Here is a 15337-nt window from a genome sequence, read left to right on the forward strand (position 1 = left end):
TCCTGGCCAGCTGGGGGGAAGTGGGCATGAAGAAGGGAGAAACATGGGCTGGACATAACCAGGGGTTCAGCTCCCGGTCAGCCTGGCTCTGCCCTCTAAGTGCCCTACTCCTGGACACCTGCTCCCTTCAGTGCTCTGGACAGTTGTGAGGGTCTTCCTGTCCAGGGCCAGCCAGGCCCAAGTTCTCCAGTCCCTCTAGTTACCCCGCCCACCAGTGCACCAGCTTGCTCCGAGGGCCCGTGGGGCCGACCTTGGTAACGCTAGGCTGGTGGATATTGTGTGGGCAACAGAAAAGAGCTGCAACCTGACATGCACCTCGCGGAATCGGCCATTAGCTTGATGCACCAGCCCAGGCCTTCCTGGTGACCACAGTCTTTAAGAAACGTCGCGGGGGCGGCTCCGAACGCCACTTCGCCCCCTTCCAGGTCCCCTTCTACAGCTTCGTAGCTTCGCCCCGCCCCGCCCCGCCCCTAGCAGCACATGTAACCACGCCCACTCATTCCGGCCCCGCCTCGAGTCCCAGGTCCGCCGGAACGCTTTTGGCCCCGCCTCAGAGCTCAGGGCCAACCCATTCGCCCAGGCCCCGCCCCTTCGGCCGAGGCTCCACCCCCATGATCTTAGGCCTGCCCATCGCTCCGGCTCCGTCTTTCTCTGCCCCGCCTTCACGTTCTCGACCTCCAGCACGTGACCCGGTCCTGCCTCCTTGTTCCAAGCTCCACCCCCACACTGCGGGGACCCTCCCCCACTCTCTTCGCCTTATCCCTGCGCTCGGGTTCTGTCCCGCGCTCTCGGCCCAGTTCTCACTCTTGGTCCCGCCCTCACGTTTTTGGCCTTGCCCCCACGTTCTTGTCCCACCCCAAGTCTCTGTCCCGCCCCGCGCTCTCGGTTCCACCCCACGCTCTCTGCCCCGCTCCACGCTCTGGTTCCCGCCCCACGCTCTCGGCCTTTCCTAAGCTCGGGCCCCGCCCCTAGTCCCGGCCCCGCCCCCGCACTTCCGGGCGGCGCCGGCGGGGGCGCTCGGGCCTGGGCTTCGGCGCTCTGGGCTTGAGCTCCCCGCTCGGGGAAACGATCGCTGCTGCCGCCCCAGGACCGGCCGGAGTCGGGCCGGACTCGTGTCCTCGCGGAGCAAGCCGGTGAGAGTGGGCGGCCGGCGTCGGCGGCTCCGCCGCGGCCTGCCTGCGCCCGCCTCGGGGCCGCCGCGCCGCCGCTGCGATGGGGGCCGCCCCGGGCCGCGCCCCCGCCCCGTCCCGCCCGCCGCGCCGCCACTGAGCGCATGGGCCGCGCCGCGCCGCGCCGTGCCGCGCCGCTTCGGGAGCCGGGCCCGGGGCCCCGCCGCCGCCGCCGCTGCCGCGCGCGGGTGAGTAGTGTGGGTAGGTCGCGCATTCCTGAGGGGCGCGGGCCAGTGCGGCCGCCTTTTGTAGGCCGCGTAGGCCGGGCCGGGCGCGGGACCCGGAAGAGGGGCTCAGCGGGTGCGGGCCCGGAGCAAGTGCGGGGAGGTTTTGCGGGCCGGGAGTGTGTGAGGGCAGGCTGTGCGGACCGGGACCGGGTGAGGGGAGGCTGTGCGGGCTCGGAGAGCGTGTGAAGGGAGACTGTGCGGGCCGGGAGTGTGTGAGGGGAGGTGTGCTGGAGTGCTTAGGCTGTGCATGGAGGGTGTGCAGACTGCGGTGATGTTCGAGGAAGGTGTGTGTGGCTAAGGCTGTGAGGGCAGGTGTGTCAGAGAGGGGGTGCTCGCAGGGGATAGAGGGGGCAAGGGACGTTAACGCTGCGGGGAAGAATGCTGGGTTTGGTTCCGAAAGGTGAGTGGAAGGGTGGAAGGAAGACCCAGGATTCCGAGAAGGGGTGGGAATTCCTCCCGGAGGAGGCTGGGGTCTGCAGCTGATGTGTTTGATTGGACGATGCCAGGTGCGTGTTGTGGTCTGTGGGTTTAGGCATGTTTCAGGGTGGGGGTAGCGTGCAGAGGGACTGCTGGGGTGGGACATTGTGTGCAGGGATTCTGGAGAGAGGCTGGACAGAAGGAATGCCTCTTTTTCCTAACCCCCGCAAAAGGTAGGAATGAGCGAGTCTGAAACCCAAGGAGGGCACCCCCTCTGGGGCAGAGGTGCCTTAGGCAGGGTCTACTCTAGGCTGTTGTTTTGCTGATCTGAGTGGCTGTACTCTTTCAGGTTGATGCACCCAAACTCTTGAGAGTCTTAGATTCTACCTCCACACCATATTTTGGAATTCATCTTCCATGAAACCAGAGCAGTACAGCCAGGGCAGTGAAACTTAGTTCCGCACTAAGGACAGTAGAGAAAAATAAATCAATTCTCTTGGGATTTTTCTCAGCTCACCTCTCAGATTCATAGAGTTCTTAATTATGCATCTCAGCCTCTCTTTTTTGCTCCCACTTTTGTTCTCTGCTTCTTCAGGAAGAGTCTTAGCATACTTGGACCCACAGGCCCTGTTCTAGAGAACACACACAGTTTAAATCTGACCTTCCAAGATAACAGTATCAGGGGTTCACTTTTTTTTTTTAGTATATTTTTATTGATTTCAGAGAGGAAGGGAGAGAAACATCAATGATGTGAGAGAATCATTGATTGGCTGCCTCCTGCACGCCCCCTACTGGGGATTGAGCCTGAAACCCAGGCACATGCCCTCGATCAGAATCGAACCTGGAACCCTTCAGTCTGTAGGCCCATGCTCTATCCACTGAGCCAAACCGGCTAGGGCTGGGGCTTAATTTTTAAGAACTTATGTTCAGGAACAAGGATGGGGAAGCATATACATACAGTGTTTCTTATCAGGTGTTGGTGTTTCTTGGATTTTTAATTTCAGAAAAGCTAGGTGGGCTTTTTTTGGTTACATTGGTTAGAGAATTCAGGTGGTTGGGGAATGGATTACATGTAAAACGGTAGCCCTTAATCTTTCAGGAGTTTAATTAATGGATGCTTGGGAAAATGTCAGTCATGTTGTAATGCTTCCACACTCCACATAAATAAACAAGATGGTAAAAAATTACATTTGAGCTAAATAAATAAATATATACACATCTATCACATCGAGCTGGCTGCCATGGTACCCAGGGGGTATGTCGTCTTGGCAGTGACCAAAGGAGATTTTAAATGTGGTATCCGAGTTGTAGATTCCTTTCATGGAACCCCTTTATTGATGGTGGTTATATGCTGTTGGTCAGATTCAGTGCTGTGGGTATTTGACTCTAACCTGAATTAATATAACTGCTCTATGTGTGGTATGTACATGTGAGCACACTAAATGCTTGGTGTGCTTCTCTGTAGAAACCTGGAGGTTGTGGGAATTGGAGCACATTTCAATAACGTCAGTAATTTGGGGAGATGTTCATGTGCTTCCAGAAACACCAAAGGTCTTCCGTCAGTTGACAGCCAAAATAGATGTGAATTATAAGAAATGTTTCTTTTGGGCAATGAAAAATAGTTTAAAATGTTTAGGGGGACTTGTTCACATGTGAATTAAAATGTCAGTCTTTTAAGACAGCCCGTTTGGTAATAAAGGGCTAGATCTTGAATTTACTGCTGTTTCTATTGCATAGTAGTTCAGTATCTGTAAAGAGGTAACATTTGGCATCTGTGGCAAGTGTCATTTTCCTTTATGCCAATGAACTAAATATTTATTGGTGTCCATTAGTTGCCAGACCTTGTGCTAGGTGCTGTGAGTCCTGCAGAAAATGTTTAAATTAGGTTGCTACAAATCTTTTATGTAGAAGTCATAGCACCTTAAGAGAAAGTGACAGGTTCATAAGTAGCTTTCCATTTGAACACAGTGACTTGATTCTTCCTTAAGGCCAGTGAACTACAGAGTATCTCTAAGGGTAAGGCTCAAGGGCTGGGTTCAGGCCCTCTTTCCTGAAACGGTGTCCTGGACAAGAAGATGTTAGACATCCACAGCTGGTGTGGAGCTGAGACACCATAGGTATTCATTCCATGTTGATGGTGCTCAGAGAAAAGCAACTTGGCAGTTGACGTGGTCCATGAACAGCAGGTTGCCACAGCACACGGGTCTTGACCTTAAGAAGCAGGCTGTTTCTGCTGAGGCTGAAATTACAGCCTACCCAGTCGTTTTCATAAAAAGTCATTAGCTGCAGAAATGTCATTTGGCGTACATAATTGTGACCTCCGTCTGTGGATGCTTTTCATTCTAGCTGTTAGCAGCTGTTGGCAGGTGAAGTGTGTGCAGTGTGAGAATGCAGGTGTTAGGGGAGGATTACATGTAGGCCAGGGCCCAGAGTGGAGTCATGGCCAGAGAGAGCTACCCTTTGTGTTGGTACCAGGTTGTAGGGTTTTATTTTGCTGCTTCTGGCTTTTTCAGTGCTCCAGGCATTTTGGACCTGACATGCTTCTCTCCAGTCCACCTCTAGGCAGACCATTTACATCATGGCAGTAACCCCCTTGGCCAGGTTGGGAGGCATAGCACAAGCTTGTGGTCCCTAAGAGCTCCTGTAGGATGTGGCAGGGAGGACCGAAGAGCATGGCAGAATGCTGATCCAGGGCAATCTTCCCTCAAACCTAAGGCAGGCTTGTAGCAGCAGCAACAAAAACCCCTCATGGTGCTCTGACTTCAAAGAGAGTGGGTGGTTTGGTTTTTAGTTTAAAAAGTTAAACCATGTGAGCTGTTATGCTTCCTTTGCTAAAAGTTACAATTGTATTGGATTTCATTTTTTCCATACCTTTTCTGTTCCTGAGAGTACTCAATTGCCATTTGCCATCAGTAGGATACTTTCAGTATAAGCAAGGTTTTAAAGGTGAAGTGCAGCTTTCTGATGGGAGCATTTTTAAGATTGTCCACATTGGTGACTTGAAAAGGCACACGCGTGTGTGAATGTAGGTGGTGTCCTTTGCTCACTCGCTTGAAGATGCTGAAGGTGACCCATAATTAATTGCTCTTTTAGGCATGTATTGAGAGTTAGAGGAACAACTCATTGTATGTTTGCACATGTTGTGAGGCATACTAAGTATGAAGTGATGGGGTGGGCAGAATGCACAGTGGCTCAGGGCCTAGACCAGCCGTGGGCAAACTATGGCCCGCTGGCCGGATCCGGCCCGTTTGAAATGAATAAAACTAAAAAAAAAAAAACACCGTACCCTTTTATGTAATGATGTTTACTTTGAATTTATATTAGTTCACACAAACACTCCATCCATGCTTTTGTTCCGGCCCTCCAGTCCAGTTTAAGAACCCATTGTGGCCCTCGAGTCAAAAAGTTTGCCCACCCCTGGCCTAGACAATGTCAGGAGCAGACATGACCGCCCACCTAATGGTGTGTGATGTGCCATCCTTTCTGTATCTGAGTCTCACAGTGACTTGTGGGGCAGGTAGGGTGGTCATCTTTAGCTCACATGTGAGGGATCAGCTTTCACTCAAGTTTGTACAGCTAGGAGGACTAGAAGCACCTTTTTCCCTCCAGTCCTCCTGCCTTCCTGAAGCAGAGAACTGGCCACTCAGCTCTGTAGCCGGGGTGGGCGGTCCCTAGGCTGTTGGTCTCTGTGATGTTTTCACAGACGACACTTGAAGGGTGTGGTGCTCTCTATTTCTTAGCACAGAGACATTCTTGTTGTTGTAAAAGTTTCCAGAAATTGTTTTAATAAGCAAAACCTTATGATGAAAGGTTGCAAATTTAAGTGGAATTTCTGGCTTTGAGTTCGAGCGGGAGGGCATCATTGCAAGTCTTGTCTTGAGAAAACCTCTGTGGTCATGTTTCCATGGACCCACCTTTCCTAATCTTTGTCCTCTTAATGGTTTCAACAGGACAGATTGATTCACTTTGGAGCTATAAGTACTGATGTATTAGGGTGCAGCGCTCATTGTTCATTGATGCAGAGTCTCAAAATGAATATTCAAGAGCAGGGTTTCCCCTTGGACCTCGCAAGTTTCACCGAAGATGCTCCCAGACCTCCAGTGCCTGGTGAGGAGGGTGAACTGGTGTCCACAGACCCCAGGCCCGTCAGCCACAGCTTCTGCTCCGGGAAAGGTGTTGGTATTAAAGGCGAAACTTCAACAGCCACTCCGAGGCGCTCAGATCTGGACCTGGGGTATGAGCCTGAGGGCAGTGCTTCACCCACCCCACCGTACTTGAAGTGGGCCGAGTCATTGCACTCCTTACTAGACGATCAAGATGGGATAAACCTGTTTAGGACTTTCCTGAAGCAGGAGGACTGTGCTGACCTGCTGGACTTCTGGTTTGCCTGCACCGGCTTCAGGAAACTGGAGCCCTGCGACTCGAATGAGGAGAAGAGACTGAAGCTGGCCAAAGCTATCTACCGAAAGTACATCCTTGATAACAATGGCATCGTATCCAGGCAAACTAAGCCAGCCACCAAGAGTTTCATAAAGGACTGCATTATGAAGCAGCTGATTGATCCTGCCATGTTTGACCAGGCCCAGACTGAAATCCAATCTACCATGGAGGAGAATACTTACCCCTCCTTCCTCAAGTCTGATATTTATTTGGAATACACAAGGACAGGTTCAGAGAGCCCAAAGCTCTGTAGTGACCAGAGCTCTGGGTCAGGGACAGGGAAGGGCATATCTGGATATCTGCCCACTTTGAACGAAGACGAGGAATGGAAATGTGACCAAGATATAGATGAAGATGATGGCAGAGACCCTGCTCCCGCCGGCAGGGTGACACAGAAGCTGCTCCAGGAAACAGCTGCCCCTCGGGCCTCCTCAAGTAGACGGTACAGCGAAGGCAGAGAATTCAGGTGAGTCAAACACAAGCTCACCTCCAAGAGCTAGAGAACTGGCAAGGAAAGGTGTTGGTAAGGAATGGTCTTGTCTTTCAACCCCAAGTGGGTATACTCCTGCTGCCATGGGTGAGTTTGTGGTTTTAGTTCTTAGTCATGATATCTTCACGTTTGTCATTAGATGTTTTTAATATTTTTATGTTGAGGATACTTTAATTGAGAACAGACTAGCCCTGGCCTGTGTTTTTCAGTGGTTAGAGAGTTGACCAAAGGGTCACAGATTTGATTCCCCGTCAAGGGCATGTGCATACCTGGGTTGCAGGTTCAATTCCTAGCCCTAGTCAGGGTGCATATGGGAGGCAACCAATTGATGTGTCTCTATCACATTGATCTCTCTCTCTCTCTCTCTCTCTCTCTCTCTCTGTCTCTGTCTCTCTCTCTCTGCTCCCTCCCCCCCCAATTCTTCTAAAAATCAACGGAAAATATATCCTCAGGTGAGGATTAGCAACAACAGCAAAAATAACAGATTAAAATACGATGGGGAAAAAAAAAGAAAAAAAAAGGACAGACTAAATATATGGCTTTGTAAGTCATTCGGAACATTGGAATTCTTAGTAGTTGTGACATTTACACCTTACCTGTTAGCAATTTGTATCCTCTTGCATAGAAGGTGGATTTACCTGGTAGACATAATCCTTCTGGCTTAATAAAGGGAGGTGTGGGCATTTAGATGCATCAATACTTAGAGAATTCTGGATTATTGTATTTTATAATGGTCTCAGATTCTTCCTAGAGGTTGGGAAGTGGTGGTGAGGAGGCTGCCAAGCAGCAGGTTGTCGAGCACTTTGGGAACACTTTTGTGGCTGTGGTTGCATTTCTAGAATTGGACCTTTTCCCCTTGCCAACAAAATGAATTAGTGCTGGTGTGTGTGTGTGTGTGTGTGTATGTGTATAGTCAGTGCCCAGCAGCCTGGGGGCATTCTTTGTATGTAGGCACATATGCAACTTTGGAGGTATGAAGTGGTGCTATCAAGAAGTTGTTACAACTTAGAAAACCTGTTTCTTCATTTTCTTGGTAATCCCTTTTGTGGTTACTGGAGGTATATTTGGCCATGGTTGGAGCCTGTTGCTGATGTTAGCAAATATTACCAGGGCTCTTGTTTTCCACTCATTTCCCTATAGCTGGCCTAGAGACTACTGCAGGTGAAATTTTGAAAGCCTGGAATTCATGTGACCCTGCTGATTTCATCAAGGGTCTGAAAATACATCCCCAAGTGCTAGGATTCTGTCATAGAGTTTTTAAAAACCTGGATCATTTATTCAGACTTACTGTGGCAGAGAAATTGGCTACTTGCTAATAAACACAGGATCAAACATTTTTGAGGTTTAACCATCCTTCAAGTGACGTGATTCAGGATATACTCTTTTTTTTGTTGTTGCTCCTCACCTGAGGATATTTTTCCATTGATTTTTAGGGAGAGTAGAAGAGAGAGGGAAAGAGAGAGAGAGAAAAATTGATGTGAGAGAAACACATTGATTGGTTGCCTCCTGCATGAGCCCTGACCAAGGCCCAGGCTGGGGAGGAGCCTGCAACCAAGGTATGTGCCCTTGACCAGAATTGAACCCAGGACCCCTTGTTCCACAGGCTGATGCTCTATCCACTAAGCCAAACTGGCTAGGGCAGGATATACTCTTTGAGATAATTTTTGTGTGCCTTTTTGCTCACTCTCTTTAGCTAAACACTATTGATTTAGCAAGGTTTTTATTTTGTATTTATTTCTTTATTTGGAATTTTTATAAAAGTTTATTTGAGCCAAAACTGATGACATATACCAGGGAACAAAGATCTGAAATGCTCGCAATTTAGCAAGCTTTTTAGACTAGAGTATGTCATAAAATTATCCTGTTAAGTAAGGCTAATAACTGACAAAGTTTCAAAAACTTCACCTAAAAGTTTTCTTATTTGATTAGAACAATTTTAAGATGGGATTAAATTTGAAGCCTGGGATTCAGGGGAAAAAATGGAGCTTAATTCTGATTTCTAGCAAAATATTTCTAAGGGCTACTCTTCCTCTAACCAGCCCCAGTCTGCACACTTTTCAGTTCTTAAACAGTAACTTTGCTTTTTCTTTGGTTCTATTTGTAATAACTAATCCTTGCTATCAAATTATAGGATGTGTTGGCTTTGCCTGTCTGATAGCGTTCAGTTACAAAGACTGTGGCACATTTTGGTTTTAACATGCCTGTCCTGGAGCTGCTGGTGGTAGAGGGAGCCTGGAGTTCAGGAGTCCTATCTACAATGGAATATTTTCCCATTTGAAGTTGCCTATGGTACTTTATTGGTGGAGAATCTCCGATGTTGGGTCATCATTCATGAGCACTGACAGGATAGAGTTCAGCATATCTCACTTGTTCTGTGGGATGTGCAGTTAGGGTGCACTAAGTTGGAATTCACAGAAAATCCAGTCCACCCTGGCTTAAACAGTGAAGGGGATTGGCTGATTCAGGTAAATGAAAAATCTAGAGGCAAGGCCAACTTCAGGTATGGTTTGATCTGTATTCAGCCATTTTTCTTTTTAGGACTTCATTTTTTTAAGAGTAGTTTTAGGTTACCAGCAAAATTGAGACGAAGGTACAAAAGCTTTCCATATACCCTTGGCCTCACACATGCACAGCTTTTCCCATTGTCAGCAACTCCCACCAGAGGTACATTAATTGCAACTAATGAACCTATATGGACACATCATAATCATCCACAGTCCGTAGTGTTCATTAGAATTCAGTCTTGGTGGTGTACATTCTATGGATTTGGACAAATGTATAATGACATGTATTTACCATTATGATATCATACAGAGTATATTCACTGCCCTAAAAATCCTCTGTGCTCCGCCTATTTTCCTCCCTCCTAACTCCTGGCAACCACTGATCTTTTTTTAAAAAAAATATATTTTATTGATTTTTCACAGAGTGGAAGGGAGAGGGATAGAGAGTTAGAAACATCGATGAGAGAGAAACATCGATCAGCTGCCTTCTGCACACCTCCTACTGGGGATGTGCCCGCAACCAAGGTACATGCCCTTGGCTGGAATCGAACCTGGGACCCTTCAGTCCGCAGGCCGACGCTCTATCCACCGAGCCAAACCGGCCAGGGCAACCACTGATCTTTTTATTGTCTCTATAGTTTTGCCTCTTCCAGAATGTTATATAGTTGGAATCATACAGTGTATAGCCTTTTCAGACTAGCTTTTTTCACTTAGTAATGTGCATTTTAGTTTTCTCCATGTCTTTTCATGACTTAGTAGCTCATTTCTTTTTAGTAGTAAATAATAGTATTCCATTGTATGGGTGTATCACAGCTTATTTATCCATTCACCTACTGAAGGACTTTTTGATTGCTTCCAAGTTTTGGCAGTAGAATCATGCTGCTATAAACATTCTTGTGAAGGTTTTTGTGTGGACATAAGTTTTCACCTCCTTTGGGTACATACCCAAAAGGAGCACAATTGCTGGATTGCATGGTGGAACAGGTTTAATTTTATAAGACACTGTCCCATTTCTTTCTTTTTTTAATTTTTATTTTATTTTATTTTTTTAGTTAGTATTCATTGTATTTATTTATCCTCACCCGAGGATATTTTTCCATTGATTTTTAGAGACAGTGGAAGAGAGAGGGAAAGAGAGAAATATTGATGTGAGAGAAACACATCGATTGTTGCCTCCTACACAAGTCCCTACAAGGGCCCGGACCGGGGAGGAACCTGCAACCAAGGTACTTGCCTTGCCCTATCGAACCCGGGACTCTTTGGTCCCTAGGCTAACACTCTATCCACTGAGCCAAACCAGCTAGGGCTTTCTTTATCTTTTTAAAAAAAATATTTTTGTTGATTTCAGAGAAAAAGGGGAGGGAAAGAGAGATTGAAGCATCAATGATGAGAGAGAATCATTGATCGGTTGCCTCCTGCAGGCCCCACACTGTGGATCCAGCCCACAACCCAGGCATATGCCTTGACCAGGAAATGAACTGTCACCTCCTGGTTTATAGGTCGATGCTCAACCACTGAGCCATGCCAGCCAGGCTTTCTTTTTTTAATCCTCACCTGAGGACACACTTAGAGTAAAGGGGGGAGAGAGAGAGAGAGAGAATCATCTATGTGAGAGATAAAGATCTATCGGTTGGCCTAGCCAGTTTGGCTCAGTGGATAGAGCATTGGCCTGCGGACTGAAGTGTCCCGGGTTTGATTCCGGTCATAGGCACATGCTCAGGTTGTGGGCTTGATCCCCAGTAGGTGCGTGCAGGAGGCAGCCAATCAATGATTCTCTCTCATCATTGATGTTTCTGTCTCTTTCTCCCTCTTCCTTCCTCTTGAAATCAATAAAAAATATATTTAAAAAAAGATCTATTGGTTGCCTTCTGTATGATCAAACCTGAAACCCAGGTATCGAACTGGCAAACTGCCAAACTTTCGATTCATAGTACAATGCTCAACCAACTGAGCCACTTCAGCTGGGTTCTGCCCGTTTTCTTTTTTAAAATATTTTTTTTATTGATTTTTAGAGAGAGATGGAGAGGGATGGAGAGATAGAAACATCAATGAGAGAGAAGCATCATCGATTGGTTGCCTGCAACCTGGGCATGAACCCTGACTGGGAATCAAACCGGTGACCTCTTGGTTCATGGGTCGTTGCTCAACCATTGAGTCACATCAGCTGGGGTTTCTTAATAATTTTTTGCCGCTGCTTTCCTGTGGCCAGCTCTGCTTTCAGGTTGACTACTTTGTGTTGGAGGTGGCTGCCCAATGGGCTCCCTTCTATAATAAAAGGGTAATATGCTAATTAGACCGGACGTCCTTACGTCCTTCCGGACAAAGCCGCAGTGGGCGGGGGCCGGGGCCAAGCCCCTTGCATGGATTTCGTGCATTGGGCCTCTAGTGTTTTATAAACAAATGCTTCCCAAAGTCATTGAAGGAAGTCCTGCAGTTTGCTCTCAGTGACCAAGGATGCTGTGTGCTGCTGTGTCCTGCCCAGTATAAGCATACAAGGGCCTGATACTGTGCTGCTGAGCTTACACAATCAAGTAGGGCCACCCCATCAGTTAAGTGGGGTGCCCCATCCAGATAGCATTCCTAAGGAAGATGGGTTTTACTGGGAAGGGGGAAAGGTAGTGTGTGCTGAATAGGCAACTTGTGAGGGCCCACTACAAAGAAGAGGAGGAACAGCAGTCTTATTGGTAGGAAATGCATTTCCCATTGATGGCAGGTGCCTCTCTAAGTGTTGATTCTGCATGGAGGAGTGTGTCATGTCCAGATGGCCATATCTAGGATAGGACGACTTCGAGGGACTCCTGAACCTAGAATTTACCGAAAGGCTGCTCCAATTGTACTGGCTGGTGGTGTTCTGTCTCCCTGTACCAGACGTATGTGCTTTCCAGTCCCTGATAGGAGGCCAAGCATGGTTCCTCATTTGGCTTTATGTATGCGCACATGGTTGTTTCTTATATAGGCGACTTAAGAAAGGTTAAATGAGTCTTTTACTTAGTCAGGTCTCTGTCAAAATTGAGAAAACAGTGATGTTCCTGACCCTTTTCTGCATTTATCTTACTCACCTGGGATCATTTGAGCCTATGGGCCGAGGAATCACAAATTCATTCCTTGTTTTCGTGTTCTCTGTGCGGAAGATTTTGACAGTTGTTATTGCCTGTTATCAGTGGAACTTTGAACCTAATTTTGGTTGGTTCATGCCCACCATTTTAATTGGTGTGATTGGCAGAGGGTCCTCTGATGATGCATGTGTTTTAGCTAGATACTATTCACTTATTTGTCATTAGGGCCCAGGGTCTGTAAGACATTGGCTAGCAGGCTCCAGGTTTACTCCTTCTCAAAGCTTGGCTTGGCCTGCCAGGTGCCTTTAGGGCAGTGGTTCTCCACCTTCCTAATGCCACGACCCTTTAATACAGTTCCTCATGTTGTGCTGACCCCCAACCATAAAATTATTTTCGTTGCTACTTCATAACTGTAATCTTGCTACTGTTATGAATCGTAATGTAAATATCTGATATGCAGGATGTATTTTCATTGTTACAAATTGAACATAATTAAAGCATAGTGATGAATCACAAAAACAATATGTAATTATATGTGTTTTCCGATGGTCTTAGGCGACCCTTGTGAAAGGGTCATTCAACCCCCAAAGGGTTCGTGACCCACAGGTTGAGAACCGCTGCTTTAGGGCCTTATCATGGGAGGGCTGGTCTTGGTCAGACTTGAAACCAGGCCATCTTCCTCAGCCCTTCAGCCACCCACACTTAGTGATTGCCACTGGTTTTGATGTCTAACATCAGCAAATGCTTTCCATTTCTAATTTTTATTGATTGATTGATTTTAGGGAGAGAGAAAGGGAGAAAGAAAGTTTTTTTACTTAGTTAGGTCTCTGTCAATTGATTTGTTGTTCCACTTATTTATGCATTTATTGGTTGATTCCTGTATGTGCCCTGACTGGGGATTGAACCTGAAATCCTAGGGTATCGGGACGATGCTCTAACCAACTGAGCTACCTGGCCAGGGGACTTTCCATTTCTACTTATTGCCTTTACCTTCCTCATTGGCTGAGAAGTTTCCTAAGGACAGGGTCTCAGTGGATATGTTCTTGCGTCTTCCTGGTGGGTCAGCCCTGTGAGACATTCCTAGTCAGGGCTGGTTGTCATGGCTGTGGCCAGAGAGGGGACTACGGATATTGTTCACAGCAGAAGCAACTTGGCGACTTGTGGGTCCTTTAAAGGGTGGGTAACAAGCTCTTGTTCTCCAAGGTCCCCTCAGAGTTTGACCTGTTTGTTGGTTTATTGACTATATTTCTGCTAATGCTTTAGAGCAGTGGTTCTCAACCTTCTGGCCCTTTAAATACAGTTCCTCATGTTGTGACCCAACCATGAAATTATTTTTGTTGGTACTTCATAACTGTAATGTTGCTACTATTATGAATTGTTAATGTAAATATCTGATATGCACGATGGTCTTAGGCGACCCCTGTGAAAGGCTCGTTTGACCGCCAAAGGGGTCGCGACCCACAGGTTGAGAACTGCTGCCTTAAAGGGTCAAGAGAAGAAATGTAAAAAGAGGAAGCACCCAAAAGGCATACAATATCATATGAAAGGCAGAAAAGTAAGATTGATTTGGGTTTCTTCTTTTTTTTTTTTTAATATATTTTATTGATCTTTTACAGAGAGGAAGGGAGAGAGGGATAGAGAGTTAGGAACATCAGTTAGCTGCCTCCTGCACACCTCCTACTGGGGATGTGCCCACAACCAAGGTACATGCCCTTTGACCGGAATCAAACCTGGGACCTTTCAGTCTGCAGGCCTACGCTCTATTCACTGAGCCAAACCGGTTAGGGCTGATTTGGGTTTCTGATTGGAGTTTGAATGGAGTGGAGTAGAATTTGGGCAATGGCTCTGCTGAAGGGTGCCTAGCTGCAGAGGGGCTCCACATCAACAGGGTAGGGTGTGTGTCTGCTGTGCTTGGGGTGGTTGGCCACAGGCTATGGGTGTCTCAGGACACACTTATCTTGTTCATAGTGAGCCTGTTAAATTTGTACTCTAGCACATTCTCTTCACTGACGAATTTTTAGGCCATTTATGATGGAAGGTAGCTCATTTAATTCTGGCTCTCCCTATAGTCCTTCCCCCTTTTTTTCTACTGCCGTGCTTGTAATTACTCTAAGTGGGGGAGCACAAAACTTAGGGAGAATGTATGGCCCTGCTGCTCTTCCCTTGTCACCTTCCAGATGTGTGATTTGACTAACTGGATGAATTCTTTTAACTGAACAGATGATCCCAAAGTTGGTGACTGGAGTTGTTTTCAGACAAGGCTTACTATGCTGTTGCGGAGTTCTCCAGACGAGTTTAGGAATCTTACTCACCTTGCTGGCTGGACGGGGAGAACATTAAGCTTGGTGGTTTAACTTAACGACCCTCACTTGATGACTTTTCCAGTTGGCAGTGTCTTGTAGGGTCAGCATTCTGGTTGTGTACTTTAGGGGAAGTTGCTAAAACTCTGTACTTATTTGTAAAGTGGGGAAGAGGAAGTAAGAATCTGCCAAATGAGGTTGCCATGGAGGCTCCATAAGATAATACCTGAAGGGTGCATAGACCAGCTGCTGCCTGCACACAGCAGGTGCTTATTAAATTTCAGCTTTTGCTGTGGTTCTTTTTCTTCATCATCATTATCACGTGAATTTAGTGGTCTGCTAGATGTTGCGAAATTAGCATCTAGGTTGGTTTCAAAAATAGGGTAGAGGCCCAGCCTGTGTGGCTCAGTGTTTGAGCATCAACCTTTGAACCAGATCACGGTTCGATACCTGGTCAGGGCACATGCCCAGGTTGCAGGCTTGATCCCCAGTAGGAGGTGTGCAGGAGGCAGCTGATCAATGATTCTCTCTCATCATTGATGTTTTTATCTCTCCCTCTCCCTTTCTCTCTGAAATAAGTAAAAATATATTCAAAAAATAGGGTAGAGAATAACACATTCAGATTTTAGTGATCATTTCCTTAAAATGAGATATGTTAATTCCCCACCCCAACCTGTTCCTCTTGTAATCATTCTTCCTTGCAGGAGTGACACCAACATCTAACAAGGCTACCC

General features: G+C 47.1%; 1 protein-coding gene across 2 annotated transcripts in view; it reads left to right on the top strand.

Annotated features, from left to right (window-relative positions):
• The first annotated feature begins 1273 nt into the window (after nt 1-1273).
• AXIN1 (axin 1) overlaps nt 1274-15337 on the top strand; it is an 80320-nt gene continuing 66256 nt past the window's right edge. Inside the window, exons 1-2 of one of the 2 annotated variants that reach the window (XM_070413393.1) lie at nt 1274-1357; nt 5764-6719. In XM_070413393.1, coding sequence (XP_070269494.1) covers nt 1274-1357; nt 5764-6719 — 1040 coding nt within the window. The remainder of the gene's footprint in view (nt 1358-5763; nt 6720-15337) is intronic. The other variant, XM_070413395.1, reaches the window with a different exon arrangement.

The sequence above is a fragment of the Myotis yumanensis genome, unplaced genomic scaffold, assembly GCF_028538775.1.
Source record: "Myotis yumanensis isolate MYYU_CA2020_CCGP unplaced genomic scaffold, mMyoYum1.0.hap1 SCAF_4, whole genome shotgun sequence".
Taxonomy (NCBI): domain Eukaryota; kingdom Metazoa; phylum Chordata; class Mammalia; order Chiroptera; family Vespertilionidae; genus Myotis; species Myotis yumanensis.